Source organism: Trichomonas vaginalis, chromosome II (genome assembly GCF_026262505.1).
Source record: "Trichomonas vaginalis G3 chromosome II, whole genome shotgun sequence".
Lineage (NCBI taxonomy): Eukaryota > Parabasalia > Trichomonadida > Trichomonadidae > Trichomonas > Trichomonas vaginalis.
In genome coordinates, this window is record NC_067204.1 from 15,772,838 (window position 1) to 15,793,317 (window position 20,480).

Below are 20,480 nucleotides of genomic sequence, written 5' to 3' on the forward strand. Positions count from 1 at the left end.
CCTGCCATGGACTCTTCATAAGTTCCATGAAATCGTCTTCGACAATCCGGGAAAGTACATGTCAGTAAGTATCTCTTTCATCCTTACTTAAAACTCTTTCTGTCTGTACACAATGACAACTGAGATGTTAAAGTGGTCTGAGCTTCTTAAGAATTCGCACATCTTGTTCTCTGTTCTTTAACAAGGATAGAGAAATCATCTAAGATAAGAAGACATCTATGAGGGTAGTTTTCCAATTCGTAAGATTGCAATTTCTTCGAAATGTATTCTATCTCTTTCGTTTGTTTCTGAAGTGTTTCTTCTCTAATTTCTGCATTTCCTCATTTGGATTTTAAACTTCGAATTGACATACTCATTTATAGCATTTATACTTCAAAACTCTTCTTTGGTACTTTTATCCAAATCTAACAACTCAAGTTTCCCTAACCCACTTATACATACTAACTTAACTCTTTTATAATATCTTTGAACGATTGACGGTTTGGTCAAATTGACCAGAAGTCACTACAAAGACAACAACTCATAGAATGGGTTCTTCTCTCTAGTTCTTGTTGTGGCAGCCACTTTAAGATAAGTGAAGTCTACCCGACCAGTGTGCAATTAGACCTGTAACTATTACCCATTATGAGCAAATAAGAAACTTGTCATTTATGGGTTTTATCTGAGATTTTTCCAAACTTCCTCTTGTTCTTGTTTAAAACATTTCAAATTTCTTGTCAATGTAGCAAACTTTTTTTCTAACACAATTTTTAGAAAAATTAAAATTTCTATTGCTTTTAGAAAATGTTCTAGCATTCCGCTATCTATATTCGAGACAAGCTTTTCGACAGCAAACATCTGTCGACATAAAATCTTACATAGTGATAAACAAGAAAGGTGGAATTTGTTTCTAAAGTTCTGTTTCTGGGAATATACAAGAGACCACTAAAACATTAAGCAGAGAAGTCTTAAAATTGTCAATACAGACTTGTTACAGAGATGCACGCTCTTGGAGATGAAGTCCAACAAAAATTCTTAGAATGCAAAGAGAAGCACACAGCGACGTTCTTGAAGATAATAGATAAACAGGAATGAAGAGCTATTAAAGGACAAAGATTTTACAAAAAATAGTGTTCTAGAAGTTGAAATACTCCACCAAAGAAAAGAAGAAGAGGAAAAGATAAGAAGAAAGTAGAAGAAAGAAGAAAGAACCTGAACCAGAGCAGAGGAAGAAGAAATTTGACATGTAAAATAAAATTTTATTTTTAGAAACTTCTGTGCTTCATGTCAATGTTCTCTTTTCTTTAGGAGAAACAACTGGCTTAGACTCTAAATCTTTTTACTCAATTTACTTGAACTTCAACTATCTTATGACTCATAATATTCATAGTCGTCTGCTTTCTTTGGTTCATAAGGTATAACAAGTTTGTATTGCTTTACTTCTTCGAGTTTGAGAACCTTCGTCAAACTTTCTTTGACTGCTAACAAACCTTCTATGTCTAAGTCTTCAAATTTTGCACCATTTTTTAGTCACAACAGCAAACTTAACGGTTCGATGTTCAAACTTTTGCTGAATGAAGACTTTTCAAAAATGGTAGAAGTAAACATTCAAAATTGTGAATGTGCTAGTTCTTCTTTAAGTCTGACATGTACTGTTTACTGAGATGAATTTTGCAATCTTTTATCGGATAAAAAAAAATATTTTTTTAAAAATTACTCAGAAAAATTTTTCTTGATATACACCATCTGACATCTAAAAGACTTTGACATTTGCCAGAATGTTTCGTTTAGACGCTGTCATGTAACCATATCCTTGACATATTGTTTATACGAATCGGTAAACAATGACCTTTCATCATAACACCAAAGTCAGTTTTCATCTATGAACAGTTCATTATACACTCTTGTTTCTTCTAACAATGTTTGTCTCTCCTTCGGTATGTGGAATTGTCTTGATTTGAAACTTTGAAATATCTAATGTCATAAAATTATGAGAACAAGTGGTTGTTAAAGTCAGATGTCAAAGTTTTCTGCTAGTCGTCCAAAAATTCTGTATCTTGCATATGAGCTTCGACGTATGCCGGACTAGGCTTTCTGTCAGAACTTTCTACTTCATCGCTAACACTATTGTTTGAAAGCACATAATGAATTTGCAACATTTTCACAAACTCTTGGTCTTTATATTATTTTTGACACCTTCACAACTCCAACTTTGTCTTTATAAGACTCAAAGGCATCTGAGTTTCAAAAACTTTTGATTGATATCTATACTTGAAGTTTCGTAATACTATAATTTCATATTCTCTATTATGGTGAGAGTTAACTTCCAACGAACTATGTTCTCTAAGTTTGTCATATTCGGTGCGATAACTTCTACAGTTTGCACAAAATCTTGTAAAATGAACTTGTTCTTTACCAGTTCTTGTTTCCAAATTATAATGAGAGCAGTTTTCAATTTTATAGCAGTTGGAATGTTGTAAGATGTATATGCAAACAATCTATAGTATACTCATAGACTCTTTCGTTTCCATTGCATATAAATTCTTTGACATGTCTAACCAAGCTTCTATAATATTTTCTTTCTCATTTACTTGTTCGATTTATAATCACAGATGAAGATTAGAATAGAAGTTTGCCGAGAAAGTCTATTAGAATTTGTATACCCGAACTGAGAAATCTCTAACTTGCCAATAAGCATTCCCAAGCATAACATTCATGCCAACTTGTACGCACTTTTATTTTCTTAAGTTATCGTTTACATTCTTGTCTGAAACTATTTTGTCGCTTTAACGGATTGTTCAACTACATCCCATCTTTAACATCTAACATTTCTGGAGGCAAGAAAGTCGACATAAATGACTAAACCGTTTTTCAAATCTCTCGACTGCTTTGTTATAGTCTCAGAATGGAACATATTTCTGAATGCTTGGGGTCATAAAAATCTGAAACATCTATTCTGACATTTTTATAAAATAAAAAAAATATTTTTTTTATTCTTGAGCTATTTGTTGCTTTGTGCATTTGTGTTCTTGAGTATTTTGTTGCATTTGTGTCTTGAGCTACTTTGTTGTTGAAGTTGTTCTTGACGACTAAGTATACAATACTTCACCAGTAATGCATCTTCCAATTCGAAACTTCTCTCGTCATTGAAGCAGATAATAGGACATAAAAGTTTACAGGAACAAAGTTTGCGTCAACTAAGTTAAGTTATGTTTGCTAAAGTGTTTGAGTTTACTAAAGCTTGAAAATTCTGCATTCGAATGAACAATAGGAAACCAGCGAGAAAGTTTGTTTATACGCATAGTATCTTTTGTCATAGTAGTTTCTGTCGACATTCGAATAACACTTTGAACTAAGTTTGAAACAATATTATAAAATAAAGGTGTACTTTAAAGTCAATGGAATAGACATTCTTGTATGACACCTTTTCCTGTTATAGGAAACTGTTGTAGTAAAACCAGATAATAATTTTGTATTATAGCTCATATTGTTTTAGTAAACTCAGTCGGACATCCAACATATGAAACCTGCCTTAGTTGCAGCAACATGTTACACTCGTCCTTAAAAGTATTAAATAGTCAACAAAACCTTGTTGGTGGTATATCTGAAGTAAGTATCTCTAAAGGCAGTATTTTTTAGCATTCACAACAATAAAGATCTTCTGGTGTCAAAAGAGCAAAAACAAGCTTTAGTCGTCATTGTGTAAGGTTAGTTTACAATATCGTCCTTGAGACTTTGTAAGTTGTTGTTATAGAATTATATACTCAGGGTTTTTAGTCGTAATAGTAAAACCACTATGTCTTCTGCCATTTACTTAGCAAATAAATTTTAATGAAATGTTGTGGTCGTCAAATATTTTTATAACGTCTGGAAACTATACTTTAATTCAACGTTTCACCTCCTTTCATAACGTATATCTTGTCAATGACATTATATGAAAACACCACAGCAACTAACGTGGGTTCTATTTCTTTGATGTTTATATCGTCTGCCTCTGTCAAAAGTTTCAATAGCTTTCAAAACTTCATGAGGTGCATGAACATATGATTCACTTTTACAGGTTGTGTTCGACCAAGTTTAACATTATACCTAAAGCTGACAAATCTTCTCCTGAGTTTGAAGTTTGTTTTTCAGTTGTTGGTAGTCATTTCGAATATCTGCAACAGAACTTAAGTCTGCTCTAACTTCAGGGTATGTTGGTTGTTCTTTTTACAGGAACTATTGTTATACCATCTTGGTCTTCGTATGGTTTCCCACTTCAACTCTCTTTCTTTGACATTGACAATAACAACTTTGACTGTTTGTTTGAGTTGGTGAATTTAACTTACATCTGCCACCGCCATTAACCTTTTGAAACACTTACGCTTCTATTTTTCGGAAATGACATTTTACTTCGAATAAAAATATGGACTATTCGGATATCTCTTCGAATTGAAGCAGAACAAAAAGTTTACACACACAAACAATACAAATACATTGACAGAATAGTTCTTTATACAAACAATGGAAAATGTTTATAGAATAGCAGTCTTTTGCTGAACCAAAATATTTTCATAAAGCAAAGAAAGTTGTATAACTGAAATGTGAAAGTTTTGAAGCAGACAAAAATATAACTTCAAACTTACAGATATTTCTAAAGGAAAGTTTATAATACAAATTTATTGTCAAACTGGCGTACTTGTCAATATTTGACGAGAGAAGTCAGTTCAAGAACAACTTACTGACCTGCTGCCAAAATCTGCTCGATGGAACTGTCGTTATGCCAATCTGAGGAGCCCCAGCAGTTTCATCGAACGAATCTTCAAAAGGCATCTTCCGTGAAAAGTGCTATTGGTCTTGTAAACTTTTTGCTCTCAGTTCATATGACCGTCTCTGTCACCAGTATATTGTATTTGTACAGTACCAACAGTTGAAATACACCCATAAAGTCTTCTGAGTCAGAAATGGAATCCAAGCCAAAATTTGAACGGTCTCCATTTGTATATTGAGTTTTTGACTTCCTGTATGGTCATACTTTCACATATGGCATAATAGAACTTTGCATTTCAGGGTTAATGGTTGTTGTGAAGTTGTTGTTAAGTTCATAGCATCTAATGTCAAGTTGTATGACCTCATATTCTTCAACTGTAGAATATTCTTCTCTTGGATAATATTTGCCATCTATGTTTATTATGATATTTAATACGGGGTTGTAGAAACAAGAATAGTCATTTATAGTTCGTCTGAACAGTACAAACATAGTATCTGCATGTTTCATTGCAGTTGTTAAAGCAATATCTGTTCTTGCACCTGCGGTCCTGGATTTTGGTTTCCAACTTCACCTGCAAAGTCTTTGACAGATATTTGGTGTATAGGGAACATAAGTGGAACTGCAATATATTTGGCAGCTAAAGCATTTGAAATATCTGGTCCAACATATAGACTGCAAGTCTGCTTTCATTCTCTTGCATTCAAACTGTTCGCAATGTGAACCTACTGGGTCCCAAGCAGTTCAGCAAGCATTGAAAATAATACTTTACTTCAGATGTTGAGGTTTGAGAAACAAAGTCTAAGTCAACTTTGTCTTTGCAAAATCGGCGAATGACGTTTTATTTGTTCCTCTACGTCTGTAAGAGTGAATGGTCTTGCGTTGGTGCAATGACTAAGTTATTTTTGCTTGGAGTAAGTTCGATAAAAATTTTCTCTGCCAGTTTGGCAAGTATCTTAAAAACCTGAGATGAGGAAAGATGACAAAGGAACTCTAAGTTTCAGTTTTACTTTGGTACTGCTGCGCAGTTTGTCCAGAAAGGTCAACATAAACCTGGAACGTTTAGGGTCAAGTCTTCTTATTTTCTCAATAGTGCATACTGGTCTGTTTGTTCTCTAGTTGTGGTTGTACTGAGTTTCTTCAAAGCGAACCATTCATAGTTTGCCCATGTTACTGTTTGAACTAAGTCAGAGTTAGAATATATCTTATATCCATGAAAACTTCTGGAGCATATTGGTATCGACATAGAAAATCATTGCAACTTTCTTGTCAGACAACTTGGCAGAAGGTTTTATTTCAATGCTTGTTCCACGTATAAGAAAGAGTTGTCAATAGAAATAATATGAAACCTGTCGCAAGACATATCTACTGTTGTTGAAAACCTTCACCAAACTCACCTACATTCCATAAGAAACACAGTTGTAATTCGTAAGTCAGGAACTATTTCTGACCTTCTAATGGCATTGTCGCATTCGTTATACCATTCGGAAACATTTCCATTCATGGCATCCAAAACTGTTGGCGTTATATTCTGAGCGGCGTACATTTCATATGGGTAAAAATATAGAATAGTTGGATTTATTTGTCATAATAGAACCCACGTGGACCAAGCTTTACTTTCTTCCTGACTGAGTTTTTAACTCTTCTTTTTCCTTCATTGCCACTACTTTCACTTTGTTCTTCGTATATGTTTTGTCAAGACTTCATCGTATATGTTTTGTCAAAACTTCTTCTTCGTAAATGTTTTGTCATGACTTCTTCGTATATGTTTTGTCAAGACTTCTTCGTATATGTTTTGTCAAGACTTCTTCGTATATGTTTTGTCATGATTTCATCGTATATGTTTTGTCAAAACTTCTTCGTAAAGACTTTGTCAAGACTTCTTCGTATATGTTTTGTCAAAACTTCTTCGTAAAGACTTTGTCAAGACTTCTTCGTATATGTTTTGTCAAGACTTCTTCGTAAAGACTTTGTCAAGACTTCTTCGTATATGTTTTGTCAAGACTTCTTCGTATATGTTTTGTCAAGACTTCTTCGTATATGTTTTGTCAAGACTTCTTCGTACATGTTTTGTCAAGACTTCTTCGTACATGTTTTGTCATGATTTCATCGTACATGTTTTGTCATGATTTCTTCGTAAATGTTTTGTCAAGACTTCTTCGTATATGTTTTGTCAAGACTTCTTCGTAAAGACTTTGGTCAAAACTTCTTCGTAAAGACTTTGTCAAAACTTCTTCGTAAAGACTTTGTCAAAACTTCTTCGTAAAGACTTTGTCAAAACTTCTTCGTAAAGACTTTGTCAAAACTCTTCGTAAGACTTTGTCATGACTTCTTCTTCGTATATGTTTTGTCAAGACTTCTTCTTCGTAAAGACTTTGTCAAGACTTCATCGTAAAGACTTTGTCAAAACTTCTTTCGTAAAGACTTTGTCAAAACTTCTTCGTAAAGACTTTGTCAAAACTTCTTCGTAAAGACTTTGTCAAAACTTCTTCGTAAAGACTTTGTCAAAACTTCTTCGTAAAGACTTTGTCAAAACTTCTTCGTAAAGACTTTGTCAAAACTTCTTCGTAAAGACTTTGTCAAAACTTCTTCGTAAAGACTTTGTCAAAACTTCTTCGTAAAGACTTGTTCAAAACTTCTTCGTAAACTTGTCAAACTTTCGTACATGTTTTGTCAAGACTTCTTCGTACATGTTTTGTCAAGACTTCTTCGTACATGTTTTGTCATGATTTCATCGTACATGTTTTGTCATGATTTCTTCGTAAATGTTTTGTCAAGACTTCTTCGTCAATGTTTTGTCATGTATGTCCTCTAACCATCTCATAACGGTTTCCAAACCACTTTTATCGGATGTAAAGTAAAAAGCATGGACAGTTATGTAAAACGTCTAAAGTTTCTAAAGAGTCTCTCAAAGTTCAGTCTACTTGGTATTGAAAATCCCATGTGTTATAGAACGGCGGGTCCACTATAAAGAAAATATTTTCCTTGTCTTTATATTTTTCATACAACTCTGTCCAATGACATCTCACAAACTCTATACCCTCAATATATTTTTCTATGTTCTCTTTAGGTCAGGTAAGTGGGGCCTCCAGCGCGCGTTGCGCCCTCTAGCCCTGAAGATGTTTAGTATAACTTTGTCCGGACAAGTAAGGGTCTATCGTCGCTACAGGAAAAGTTACAGGGCTTCCAAGGAAGTATACTTTGAGAAGCCTTCTTCTGGGTCGAAACATTATTATAATGTTTCGCTTTTCACAAAATTATATATGTTTTCATGTTTTGTCACTTTTCTGTCACTTTTCAGGAAAAACATTATATAATGTTTCGCTTTTCACAAATTATATATGTTTTCATGTTTTGTCACTTTTCTGTCACTTTTCAGGAAAAAACATATATATAATGTTTCGCTTTTCACAAATTATATATGTTTTCATGTTTTGTCACTTTTCTGTCACTTTTCAGGGAAAAACATTTTATTATATATAAATGAATTTTACAAAACAGCCGTTACCCTTCTTTGGAAATAAGAGTAGATGTAAAATATTCTATTGAGAGAACTTAAGAAACTACCGAATGGTCTAACATTTGTAGATGTAAAAGATATTCTATTGAGAGAACTTAAGAAACTACCGATGGTCTAACATTTGTAGATGTAAAGATATTCTATTGAGAGAACTTAAGAAAACTACCGAATGGTCTAACATTTGTAGATGTAAAGATATTCTATTGAGAGAACTTAAGAAACTACCGAATGGTCTAACATTTAGATGTAAAGATATTCTATTGAGAGAACTTAAGAAACTACCGAATGTGTCTAACATTTGTAGATTTGTAACGGCTGTTTTGTAAAATTCATTTATATATAATAAAAATGTTTTTTCCTGAAAAGTGACAGAAAAGTGACAAAACATGAAAACATATATAATTTGTGAAAAGCGAAACATTATATAATGTTTTTTCCTGAAAAGTGACAGAAAAGTGACAAAACATGAAAACATATATAATTTGTGAAAAGCGAAACATTATATAATGTTTTTCCTGAAAAGTGACAGAAAAGTGACAAAACATGAAAACATATATAATTTGTGAAAAGCGAAACATTATATAATGTTTTCGACCCAGAAGAAGGCTTCTCAAAGTATACTTCCTTGGAACGCCTGTAACTTTTCCTGTAGCGACGATAGACCCTTACTTGTCCGGACAAAGTTATACTAAACATCTTCAGGGCTAGAGGGCGCAACGCGCCTGGAGGCCCCACTTACCTGACCTTAATAAAGTTTAATTGCCAAGGTTCATCTAATTTTTTGATTTTTAATGTTTTATGAATTTTATTTATCATGTATATATCAATGAGAATAAGATATATATGTAGAAAAAAAGACCAAATATGTATAAATTTTAATGAAATTATAAAATAATACAAAATTATGAATAAATTAATATAAAAATAACATTATTATAATTTTATAAGAAAAAAAGAAAATTTTTTAGATAAATAAAATTTAATATAATTATAAATTTCGAAAAAAGTACAATAATACGTAAAAAGGGTATTGATAGGCTTGCTAAAGTAACTAATTTTAGCTGTCAATTACTTTTGTATTTTGAAGAAATTAGTATAAATTTGTTTTACTTTTTATTTCGAAAAAGTAACAATAATCGTAAAGGTATTGATAGGCTTGCTAAAGTAACTAATTTTAGCTGTCAAATACTTTTGTATTTTGAAGTAAATTAGATAAATTTTTTTTACTTTATTTCAAAAATAACAATAATCGTAAAAGGGTATTGATAGGCTTGCTAAAGTAACTAATTTTAGCTGTCAAATACTTTGTATTTTGAAGTAAATTAGTATATAAATTTGTTTTTACTTTTATTTCGAAAAAGTAACAATAATCGTAAAGGGTATTGATAGGCTTGCTAAAGTAACTAATTTTAGCTGTCAAATACTTTTGTATTTTGAAGTAAATTAGTATAAATTTGATATTATTTTAACTCCCTTTGAAAACCTCAATTTTCCATACAGAGGGAACGGGAATAGCATCCAATATTCCCTGAGAATGGTTGCGCATTCTCAGTTCCCTCTATATTTCGAACGAAGCTCTCATCGGTCTTTTTTTTAATACTAAACGTTTTTTTTTCCCTGTCACTTTTAGCTAAAATTTGGGTTTGCCTTCTCAATTGTACTATTGAATTTAATCGGGATTTTGAAATATGTTTTGTATTTTAATATGTATACATGTAACCAAATAAATTTATTTATCCATTCAATAATCATCCCTTTGAGTTCTCTCAAATTTATATCGGTGTTTTTAACGAGGTTATTTAAAATTTCAGTTAAATAATAAGATTTCAACAAATCTGCTGATTAAAAATTGACAATAATTGAATTTGAAAAACAATTCCGCTAATTGAAAGTATTTGATATTATATTTTTAATGGCAGAGGGAATAACGCAAAAGATCAAGCTGAAGCGAAACGTTTTCACTCCTGAGGAAGATGCCCGTTTACACAATCTGGTCCAGATCTATTCTACTGATTGGAAGACAATTTCTTCGTTAATGGGAACAAGGTCACCACGCCAGTGTCGTGAGAGATATCTGAACTATCTAGCCCCTGGATTAGCTAATGATAAGTGGACTCCTCAAGAAGATCAACTTTTAATTGAGAAACAGAAGTTATTTGGTAAAAAATGGATCCACATTGCTCAATTCTTTCCAAAAAGATCATCAGCTAATATTAAGAACAGGTGGTCACAGCTTGTGAACAAAGGAATTGCTCTTGCTCAACAACTTCATCTTGTTAACAAAAATCATTCTGAAGAATCAGAGCCTGAGCCACCTAAGCAGAATCCTGCACCAAGCGATTCTCTGTCAGACAAAAATGCTGGAAATTCAGGAAATCGTCTTTTCTCGCTCCCATCTATTCACGAACTTGCAAGCTCGAATGGAATTTCTAATATTTTTAATATCAGTATTTTGAAGTCTTCTATATTCTCGCCTCATCACCAGATAGAACCTCAGATTTTGAATGAACAGATCGATAATTCTCAAGAAAAGTCTGTTCAAAGGCTTCATAATTTCAAAGGTTTTACTGGCCTCTTATGGTGAAGTAATAAATGTTGTTATTTTTGGTTTTGTTGTAAATTGACTTTTATCGGGTTTTCATATATATATTTATGGTTTTAAAAGCTGTATTTTTAATGTGTAAGAGATAATCCAGTGAGTGATAAGGTATTTCTGAAATATTTCAGGAATCAATCTTAAAATATATCAATAGTCTATTTTTAAATGCATATGAAAAATTAGTCGTTAAAATATGCATTATGGAGTGAAATTTTAACTCATCGTGATCTATTATGGATTCGATATTTTTCAAAAAAATTGATTGATCAAAATGATGCGAGCAGAGAAAGGAATTTTGATCTGTTAGAAAATGAAACCTATCCACTGTGTTATGCTATTTGAAAACTGAATTTGAAATGATTTGAGAAATTTTGTATGGCAATAACATCGTTTGAGATAATATTTGATTTTGGTTAATAATACTGAATCTAATTTTAGTTTAATTCTTACATTTTTTTTTAATTTTTGGATGGCTGCGCCACGATAAACGGTTTTGGCTCCCTTTTTAACATGGGTCGTATCCGTACAAAGACCACAAAGAGAGCTGCTCGTCTCGTTATCGAACGTTTCTATGGCCAACTTTCTTTCGATTTCCAGGACAACAAGCGTGTTTGCGACGCTGTTGCTGATATTCCATCAAAGCGCATGCGCAATAAAATCGCCGGCTACGTAACCCACCTTATGCGCCGTCTTGAGCGTGGTCCAGTTCGTGGTATCTCTTTCAAGCTCCAGGAACAGGAGCGTGAGAAGCGTGATAACTGGATGCCAACAACCTCCAAGCTTAACGTTCCAAAGATCCTCGTCGATCCAGAAACAAAGGAAATGCTTGCCGCTATCGGCCTTGGCGAAATGGAAGGTGTCGAAGTTTTCACACGCCGCGCTGGTGCCCGCCAACAATAAACTTTTTTAATAAAGAATTACTTATTTAATATTACAAGAGATGCATTACCCTCCAAGAAATAACAATACAAAACATGAAAATTTGATGCGAAATTTATATGAACTTTAAAATGCTTTTCAAACCACGTGACGTATATTGCATTGGCTAATTATTTATGAAGGTTAAGTAAGAATGAAAATCATCAAAAAATTATTGAACAATTAAAATAATAAATATAAATATAGATGTTTAGTAAAGCTGAAATGGTTTTTTCGCCAAGCAAAAATAGAATGCCAAATCCATACTGACTGTTTTGAAAATGAAATAAATAATATGAAAATTGAGCATAATATTCATGCATTTGGTGGTATCTTTGGGATACATAGTGAAATTTAGTTGATTCCAGAAAAAATTCTTAAAAAATAAAAATTTCATATTTTATAATAAAAAAATAAATCTTTTAGAACATTAATAACAATGAAGCACAATTGATTATATTTTGGTATAACTCATTTCTCGAGTTAAATAGCAAAACCGGCATTTAATGCTATGTCCGACTCAATTTGATGGGAAAGATTCATCTTATGAACACATATCTTAAGTTTGTCGCAGATTTCGCGATTGAGGAACTGTGGATTTTCATTTTGGTTGAAAAACTCTTCATTGCAAAGATCAAGCTTTCCAAAGACTTTGCCTGAGCGTATTGCGCTTCTTGTATATGAAATAATCTGTTCATGGCCGATGTTCGTGATTTGATGTAATTTTTTGATTGAAACTCTTCCGTAAGACTGTAGAATAGAAGTGAATATGTTAAATCTGATGCGAGATGCGATTTCTTCTGAAATATGTGCTGAAAAGCATGAGTAACACATTTGAACTTGGATTTGATTTATAAGGTTGAAAGCGTTGATGAAATTGTGTACTTTTAAGGAGGTATACATCTCTGAGAAAAGATCGTAATCGTATTTAGAAAGAATGATGTTGTTTCTCTCGTAAAATTCGATAAAAGCTAAAAGAGGATCTTCAATTAACGAAACTATGAGCTGCATTTGGAATAGTTCGTAGACTGTGATGTATTTAGATTTTTCAGCATTTATTATTGGTGAAATACTTGAGAATAATGATTTTGCCTTTTCAAAGTTTCCTGTTGCAAAAGCAGTGATGAAAATTTTCTCTGGGTCATTAAGTGATTCAGCGTATACTAATGCGCGCCTGAAATCAAGTTTAAATAAGAAGATTTCAAAGAATTCTTTATCATAAGATTTGAGAGTTTCTTTTGAACGAGTTTGCTCAAGTTCATATAAGGCATTATCATATTTAAGTTCCTTTATTAAATTTTCTACAATTTGACGTAAATCTTTTTGTTGTTGCTGTTGTGAAATTGATATTTTATTAATATCGAATTGGCCAATATCCTTAAGATCAATAGCCTTCTTTGTAGAATTTCCTGTACTCGGTAAACCTTCAATAACTTCTCGAATTAAGTCTTGAAGCATTCTTGTGGCTGGTTCATCAAGTGATAGCTTGCTTTGAATCAAATAGTCGATAATCTTCAGGTTAGGTGGAAGCGTATTTGTTAATCTTGTGATTAATCTCTGATTTGCACTCATTTTCTCAAAAAAAATATACCAAAAATAATTCTGACATGTAAAAAGTTAAGTTTACGAGATGAATAGTCAAGAACTTAGAAACAGATATATTTTAAAAGTATATGGTCAGACAAAATAAAATATCAAGAGAAAGTTATCAATTCATCGGGAAAATACTAATCAAAAAAAAATCATGAAGTTAAAGACAAATAAGCATAATGGAATAATTTCATTATCTTGGTAAGTAATATTTTAGCAGTATTATAAGTGATTCCCAAAAATAAAGATTCAATAAACCTCATTTCAAAAGCAAATACTAATTACTTATGCCTACAATAATCTAAATATCAAGAATGTTAGGATGATATTGGTATTTAGTCTTGTAATTACTTGTAGATTTAAATCTAAAACATCTTTCCTTCAATTGGTGAGTAATGAATGTATTTTGGAATATGCTTTTAATTAATTACTGATTTTAGCATAGTTGGTGGCTCGTTTGCGAAACATTCGTGACAAATCATGAAGATCGGATATCAAATTCTGAAGAAATGTGTCTAAATGGCTGAAACAAGCCCTACTCTATCTTATTCTTGCATTGTAATGATTTTGGAATTTCCAAAAAATATTCAAATTCGCTAAAACGAACAGAAATTTAACATTTTTCATTGTGAAATATTAAATTTCAAAAAAATTTTAGAAAAATTGAAAGTTCTTTTTGATTTTTTTAGATTATTGACAAATGTTTAGGCGAATCCAAATAATGGAACCAAATTAATAATATACACTAAATTTAATTTCTTCATAGTGCACATCTAATATTGATAATCAAAGAAATGATAATTGATTCTTTAAAATCATTGATCAACAACATGATAAATAGCTTAAAATACAAAAACAGATGGGGAATGTGGCGGTAATAACTTTCAATAAAATGGGAATAAAAATATCTGAAACAAAGAATCATTGTGGCGATCATATTTGGAAGAAAAATTAATAGCAACTACATGTGTTGATAATTTCCTTACTTTTTTCGCAACTTCAAAAATTTGTTCGTCCTCAAAATTTTATAAAGATTTTATAATGGTTAATTATGCAAACGTAGTTTCTATAGGATTGGCAATGATTAGCATCATGCTTATAGGCTATATGTGCGGTAAATTCAAAATCATGACAAAAGAAGGCGCTGCAGTCTTAAATCGTTATGTATATCGTGTTTGTTTTCTTCCTGTTCTTGCACGCATGCTTGCAAGCAAGAAATTCAAGGAAATAAATTTCTATCCTCTAGCTGTAGCCACTTTAGTTGCTGTTTGCGTCATATTAATGCTAACAATCATTTTCGTACTACCAGTCAAAGATAAACTTAACACGTACATTACATGCTTGATGCCAGTATGCTACATTAACTATGTTATCTCAGGAATTCCAATTTTCCAAACAATTTGGGATCCAAACGAGTCAAGTGTAGTTTCCATCATGACTCTTGCAAACGACCTACTTACAAATCCAACATACATCACTCTCAGCGCAATTTGGTCAATTGGATTCGAAAATCAAGAAAGACTCCAAAATGGTGAAATACCAAAAAAATTCGGTTGGCCAGAAGTTAAAAACGTTCTAATTCGCATTGTTACCTCTCCAATTCTACTTGGAAACGCTGCAGGTTTAATTTACTCTGCAACTGGTCTTCCAATGCCAACATTCGTTGCAGAGTTCTTAAAATTGGGTGGTGATGTTGTGCTTCCAATGTCTTTGTTCTGTTTTGGAGTATTTCTTTCCCATCATACACTTGTTGCTTGCGGATGGATAAAATTCATCTCCTGCCTTGCAATAAGACATCTAATATCACCTGCATGGGCTGTACTTTGGTGCTACGTTTTGAAATTACCAGGAAAATTATCAAGGCAATGCGTTATAATGACAGCACAACCAACAGCAGCAGTAGCTTATTTACTTGCTGAATCGACAGGTTTGGGCCAAGGAATTGCTTCAACCATGGTTTTCTGGACGACCATCATTTGCATCCCTGCTATATTGTTTTGGCTATGGCTATTCGATATAACAGGACTTTTCAAAGAATAATACATTGATATATTTCATTCTATCCAATAATAATATGTTTGATATAAAATTTTCTTTCGGAATTACTTTGATTTTTTCTTCATACTACATAAAACATGTGTAAAATTAAGTTATCACTTCAAAACCACATATATTATGAAAAAATTGAAGAATTAAGATTATTTCTTGAATCAAAGAAAGCTACTGTTTAAGAAATAATTGGGTCTCTACACAGACTAACTATGCATGTAATTTTATTTCATTTATATTGAGTTAATCTAGGATGGATGATCTTGAAGAAAAAAATGATATAAAATTCAAAAACAAGCTTATAAATAACATGAATAGTAATAGGGAAGAAGATGAGTCAGAGAAAACATTCCAATTCAATGAAAATAAACTAAATTTATCTCTTCAACAGCTATCAAGTCAAAATCAAGAAGAAATAAGTAATTCAATTGAAATTTTACAATCATACCTTACAGAATACCCCGAAAAATCAATAAATTATTTTTCAAATCTTCATTTTCAGCAATTATTGAATTTAATATCAAACCAAATCGATTATTACAATGCATTATTTGTATTGTCACAGCTACAATCTGCTACAGACAAATTCACATCTTTATTTTTAAGCCAAGAATTCATAAATTGCATTGTTTCTAGTATAGATGGCTTTGATGATAGTGATATTGATTTGTTACTGAACTTATTCACAAACATTCTCATTGATTATCCAGAATTTATCATAACTCTTAAAGAGACAAATCTTTTCCAAAAACTAGCTTTCGATTTGATATCAGAGTCCGAAGAATACCAAAAATTCAATGCAATTTTGCTTTTGAATGAGAATTTGGAAGTTTCTGAATTTTTAACTTTAATTCGGCGTCAAACTCCTATTTTAGCAAGAAATCTAGACAACAATGATACTCAAGAATTTAAATACGATATCCTCCTTACTATAACTAAGATAGCTTCTGATTATAAATTTTTAGCTCCAAAACTTTGCGATGCCGTTTCAGCATACTTGACCAATTCCGATCCTCCACCATTGCAATTGATCTATAAGACACTAATCATCGCTTTTCAAAGGGAAGAATTGAAAATTGTAACAGTAATTTTAGATCTTTTCAAAATTTACTCGAATTTCAACTCTTCGATTGCTATTATGCTTAGAATATATGGAATATTTGATGTTCTGCGTCCAATGATGACTTATACTGACCAAGAAGTCGTATCTCGCGCAATTCTTTGTTTTGCTTCACATTCTATTGCTCAATCAGAGTTAGCTCCAAATACATGGCAACTACTACAAGAAATTGACTATCAGAAGGTCTTTTCTGAAGGAAATTTCCTTACAAAACAAGGAATTATCAGTTTAATACTTCAAGCAATGGATTTATTTGATAACGAAACAATAGAACAAGTTTTTGATGAATACTTTATTGAGCAACTGGTTGAATTCTCTCAATCCGAGGAAAATAAACAAAATATTTATTTTATCTTCGGAAAACTATTGAATTTATCAGAAAACGCTAAACATTACGTTGATATGCTTAATGATCTTAATTTCATGGAGATTGCTGAAGATGATGCTTATAATAATCAAAACGAAACAATTTGCGAGATTGCATCAGAATTTCTTAATGAATTCCAACGTATATCAGATATGTAATGATATTTATATATATTTATATTTGTTTGTATTGTTTTTATTTATAAAGTATAAATTTTGTTTAATTATTTTCAGAATTAATCTTTGTTATCATACACTCACCAATTAAAACTACAAACATAACGTTTGGAAAGACAAATGTCATAAAATTAATAGACTTTAATACTTTTCAAAGTAATAATGTTTAACATTTGTTTATTTATAAATATATTTCAGTGAAAGAGGAAGTTCAACTACATTCTTATAGTTATGAGATCGATATTTGTACTATATGAAAGGAAAAGCTCAACTTATATTTCAAATAATCTTATATTAAGTATGAATAAGATATTTCGTCTTTACTCATGACAATATTACTTTAATATCCAATTCGGAAAGAATTCTCTTTAAAAATATGATTTTTGTCCATGAACAAATATGATTTGTGAAATAATTAAGAGTGGATATGCAAGTGTTTGGGTGATTCCCGATATGACATCATCTCACGCGAGAAGCCGATTCTATTCACTAAATAGAAAGCTAGAAGGAAAAAAAGGTTTTGATGTCCAAAAAGTGTCAAAAAAAAATAATCATCAATTCAACAAATCCTGAACACACAAACGCATATTACCAAAAAAATTCAGGCCATAAATGACCAGTGGATGCCGAGGTATTCAATAAAGTAAGAATGCAATTTGAAATTAATTTGAATTCAACTTTTCTCCAATGACATTAATCCGAAGTGAATTCTATTATAATTCAGGCACTCTCCTCAAAGATGTTAAAATGTCTGATCGTGACCTTATTATTAGTCGGAATTGCCTTGAAATCTATGGTAAAAATGAATGCGAATATTGCTTTTTGTATTGCAGAGATACAATGCAGTCATTTTCTTTTGAATCTAATCCACAAATCAAAATAATAGGATCATATGGATTTTATTCATGTACGAAACTTACAAGAATTGACTTATCGCAGTGCACAAAACTTATCACTATCAAAGAAAATGCATTTTGTAAATGCTCCTCTGTCACAGAACTTCTTTTACCCGAAGGACTTCAAAACATTATGCAATATGCATTTTCTTCAATGAAACTCCAATCAGTAGTAATTCCTGCTTCTGTTTTGATGATATATGATAATGGTCTCGGAAATATGGAGACATTAACATCGATTACGTTTAAAGAAGGTTCAAAACTTCAACAGCTTTGGAATAATGCTTTTATTAGTACGAGATTAATAGAATTTACAGTTCCTGAATCAGTATCCACAATTATTGGAACTTTTCTGCAGGATGTTCCAACATTAAAAACTATTAAAGTACATCAAAACAATAAAAACTTCGAGGATGATCTTCATGCAGTTTATTCAAAAGATTATACGTCTATTTTAGCTTTTGCAGCAGATTCTACTTCTAGTTACGTAATTGATTCAAGAGTCACAAATATTAATGCAGGAGCATTTATCAGTGCAAGATGCACATCAATAACTATCCCTCCTTCTGTTGCAACAATTGGAGGTTATGCTTTTGCTCACACAGAAAATCTGAAACAAATTACATTACCGCCAAATCTCATAATTATTCCAGATTCTTGCTTTTTAAACTCTGGTATTACATCTATTGATATCCCAGATCATGTGACAACCATCAGTAGATCTGCTTTCTCTAGATGCTTGGCACTTAAAACAGTTTTAATTCCAGGAAGCGTTACAGATATTGGTGGAAGCGCATTTCCTTCTTCAGGCAACATAAATTTTACATTTAAAGGAAATTCTTCTATTATTATTGATAGTCAAATGCTTATGATGGCAAAAGATAACACATCAATTTCTATGCTTCTATCCTCAGAAGCTACTTCAATTGTGATTCCAAGCCAAGTTAAAACAATCAAGAAGTCAGCATTCGTTCAAAAAGAAAAGTTAACATCTATTACTTGTGAAGGTTCTTCAGAAGTTGAATCAATTGAAGACTATGCATTCTATCAATGCACAAATTTGATATCGATTCCCCATTTCCCAAAGTTAAAAACAATCGGTATTGAAGCATTTCGAGAAACAAAACTTTTATCTGAATTCTCTTTTCCTTCTACATTCGAATCAATGGATTTATACGCATTCCTTCGTGTTTCCTCATTACCGAGCATCTCTTTTTCTTCTACAGGAGAAACATTAACCATCAGTAACTATGCATTTTTAGGATGCAGTTCATTGACAAGAATTTCATTTATTGGATGCACAAGTAGTGTTTCAATTGGGATAAATTCTTTTGCTGATTGCACTTCGCTTTCAATGTTTAGAGTTATTTCTAATATTGTCAGTGTCGACTCAGGATGCTTCATGAATTGTGGCATAAGATCAATTAGTTTCGACAATAGCTTGACTGCTTTCGACAGTCTTCCATCAATGTTTTTGAAAGGATGCGTAAACATTGAAGAAATTATTATTCCAACTAATATTATTTCGATTGGAAGCGAATGCTTTAGTGGAACATCAATTAGACAAATATCAATACCTGACAGTGTCCAAGTTCTTTCATCTCAATGTTTCAGTAACTGTAAATCACTCGAACGCGTTGATATTTCATCGAGTTGTTCCCTTCTAAAAAATTCCCCTGCAATTTTCGAAAAATGCACCTCACTTTCATATATTAGCGATTTTAAGAGTGATGCCTTCGTATGCGTGAATAGTACAATATATGATGCTAATTTCAGCAACGTCTATTTACATGCACCAGGCTGCACGGACAACTACATAAGTTTCGACAGACGCCTTGTAAATGTAAGAGAAAGCGCATTCATTAATAGTATATTTGTTGAAATTGTTGTTTTTGTCGATAACAGTGTTGCTCGTATTGAACGTCTTGCATTTGCATCATGTACGAGTCTTAAACAGATCAGTATCCCATCTAGTGTTAATTTTATTGGTGAAAGCGCTTTCATCAACTGCGAAAATCTTCAATGTGGTGTACTATATCAAAATAAATCGAAAGTATTTGTTGATGCATTAATATCAAGCGGACTTTCAAAAACTGCACTACATGCATGCAGTATATTCAGCTGTAAATCACATTATGACTTTCCTATTGGTTTTTCATTATTTGCCGTTTTTATTATGATGTGATTAAAAGACTTTATTCTTATTTACAAAATCATATTTAAGAAGTCATGATTTTATTATTAACATATGAATATCAACATGTAGATGATTTAATAACAATACCAAGTTCCCGAATATCTTTGATCTCATTGTAGATGACAAAATCTTCTTAATATTAGCTCTTAAGCTCATGCCACGCAAATTCATAAAATCTATACATCAGTATAAAACATATTCAAGCAGAGTTATCTAGATCAATTCTTAAAGCTTCTTCAGCCAAATTATTCACTTTTCTTCAAAAGTTCAAACATATATTTTTTGTTTTTATATAAATATCCACATGTAATTTTATTGTTAA

General features: G+C 31.8%; 6 protein-coding genes across 6 annotated transcripts, besides 2 other annotated features; 5 read left to right on the forward strand and 1 right to left on the reverse strand.

Moving 5' to 3' along the window:
- Positions 1–6,218: part of a mobile genetic element that runs on past the window's edge.
- Positions 6,219–8,991: 2,773 nt separating this feature from the next.
- Positions 8,992–9,894: a mobile genetic element.
- Positions 9,895–10,158: 264 nt separating this feature from the next.
- Positions 10,159–10,830, forward strand: TVAGG3_0551840 (RNA polymerase II transcription regulator recruiting protein; the record flags this gene model as incomplete). The annotated part of the gene is made up of 1 exon (XM_001329618.1): positions 10,159–10,830. One exon carries the CDS (start codon positions 10,159–10,161, stop codon positions 10,828–10,830), a length of 672 nt encoding a protein of 223 aa, XP_001329653.1.
- Positions 10,831–11,321: 491 nt separating this feature from the next.
- On the forward strand, positions 11,322–11,890 carry TVAGG3_0551850 (Chain R 40s Ribosomal Protein S17-b; the record flags this gene model as incomplete). Its single annotated transcript, XM_001329619.2, has 1 exon — positions 11,356–11,745. One exon carries the CDS (start codon positions 11,356–11,358, stop codon positions 11,743–11,745), a length of 390 nt encoding a protein of 129 aa, XP_001329654.1.
- Positions 11,891–12,169: 279 nt separating this feature from the next.
- Positions 12,170–13,349, reverse strand: TVAGG3_0551860 (winged helix DNA-binding domain family; the record flags this gene model as incomplete). Its single annotated transcript, XM_001329620.2, has 1 exon — positions 12,247–13,335. One exon carries the CDS (start codon positions 13,333–13,335, stop codon positions 12,247–12,249), a length of 1,089 nt encoding a protein of 362 aa, XP_001329655.1.
- A 1,045-nt stretch (positions 13,350–14,394) lies between these two features.
- TVAGG3_0551870 (intracellular auxin transport) lies at positions 14,395–15,393 on the forward strand (the record flags this gene model as incomplete). The annotated part of the gene is made up of 1 exon (XM_001329621.1): positions 14,395–15,393. The coding sequence occupies one exon, from the start codon at positions 14,395–14,397 to the stop codon at positions 15,391–15,393; it is 999 nt and encodes a 332-aa protein (XP_001329656.1).
- Positions 15,394–15,655: 262 nt separating this feature from the next.
- Positions 15,656–17,047, forward strand: TVAGG3_0551880 (armadillo (ARM) repeat-containing protein family; the record flags this gene model as incomplete). Its single annotated transcript, XM_001329622.1, has 1 exon — positions 15,656–17,047. One exon carries the CDS (start codon positions 15,656–15,658, stop codon positions 17,045–17,047), a length of 1,392 nt encoding a protein of 463 aa, XP_001329657.1.
- Positions 17,048–17,593: 546 nt separating this feature from the next.
- TVAGG3_0551890 (regulation of response to stimulus) lies at positions 17,594–20,460 on the forward strand (the record flags this gene model as incomplete). The annotated part of the gene is made up of 1 exon (XM_001329623.2): positions 17,753–20,146. The coding sequence occupies one exon, from the start codon at positions 17,753–17,755 to the stop codon at positions 20,144–20,146; it is 2,394 nt and encodes a 797-aa protein (XP_001329658.1).
- Between the last annotated feature and the right edge of the window lie 20 nt (positions 20,461–20,480).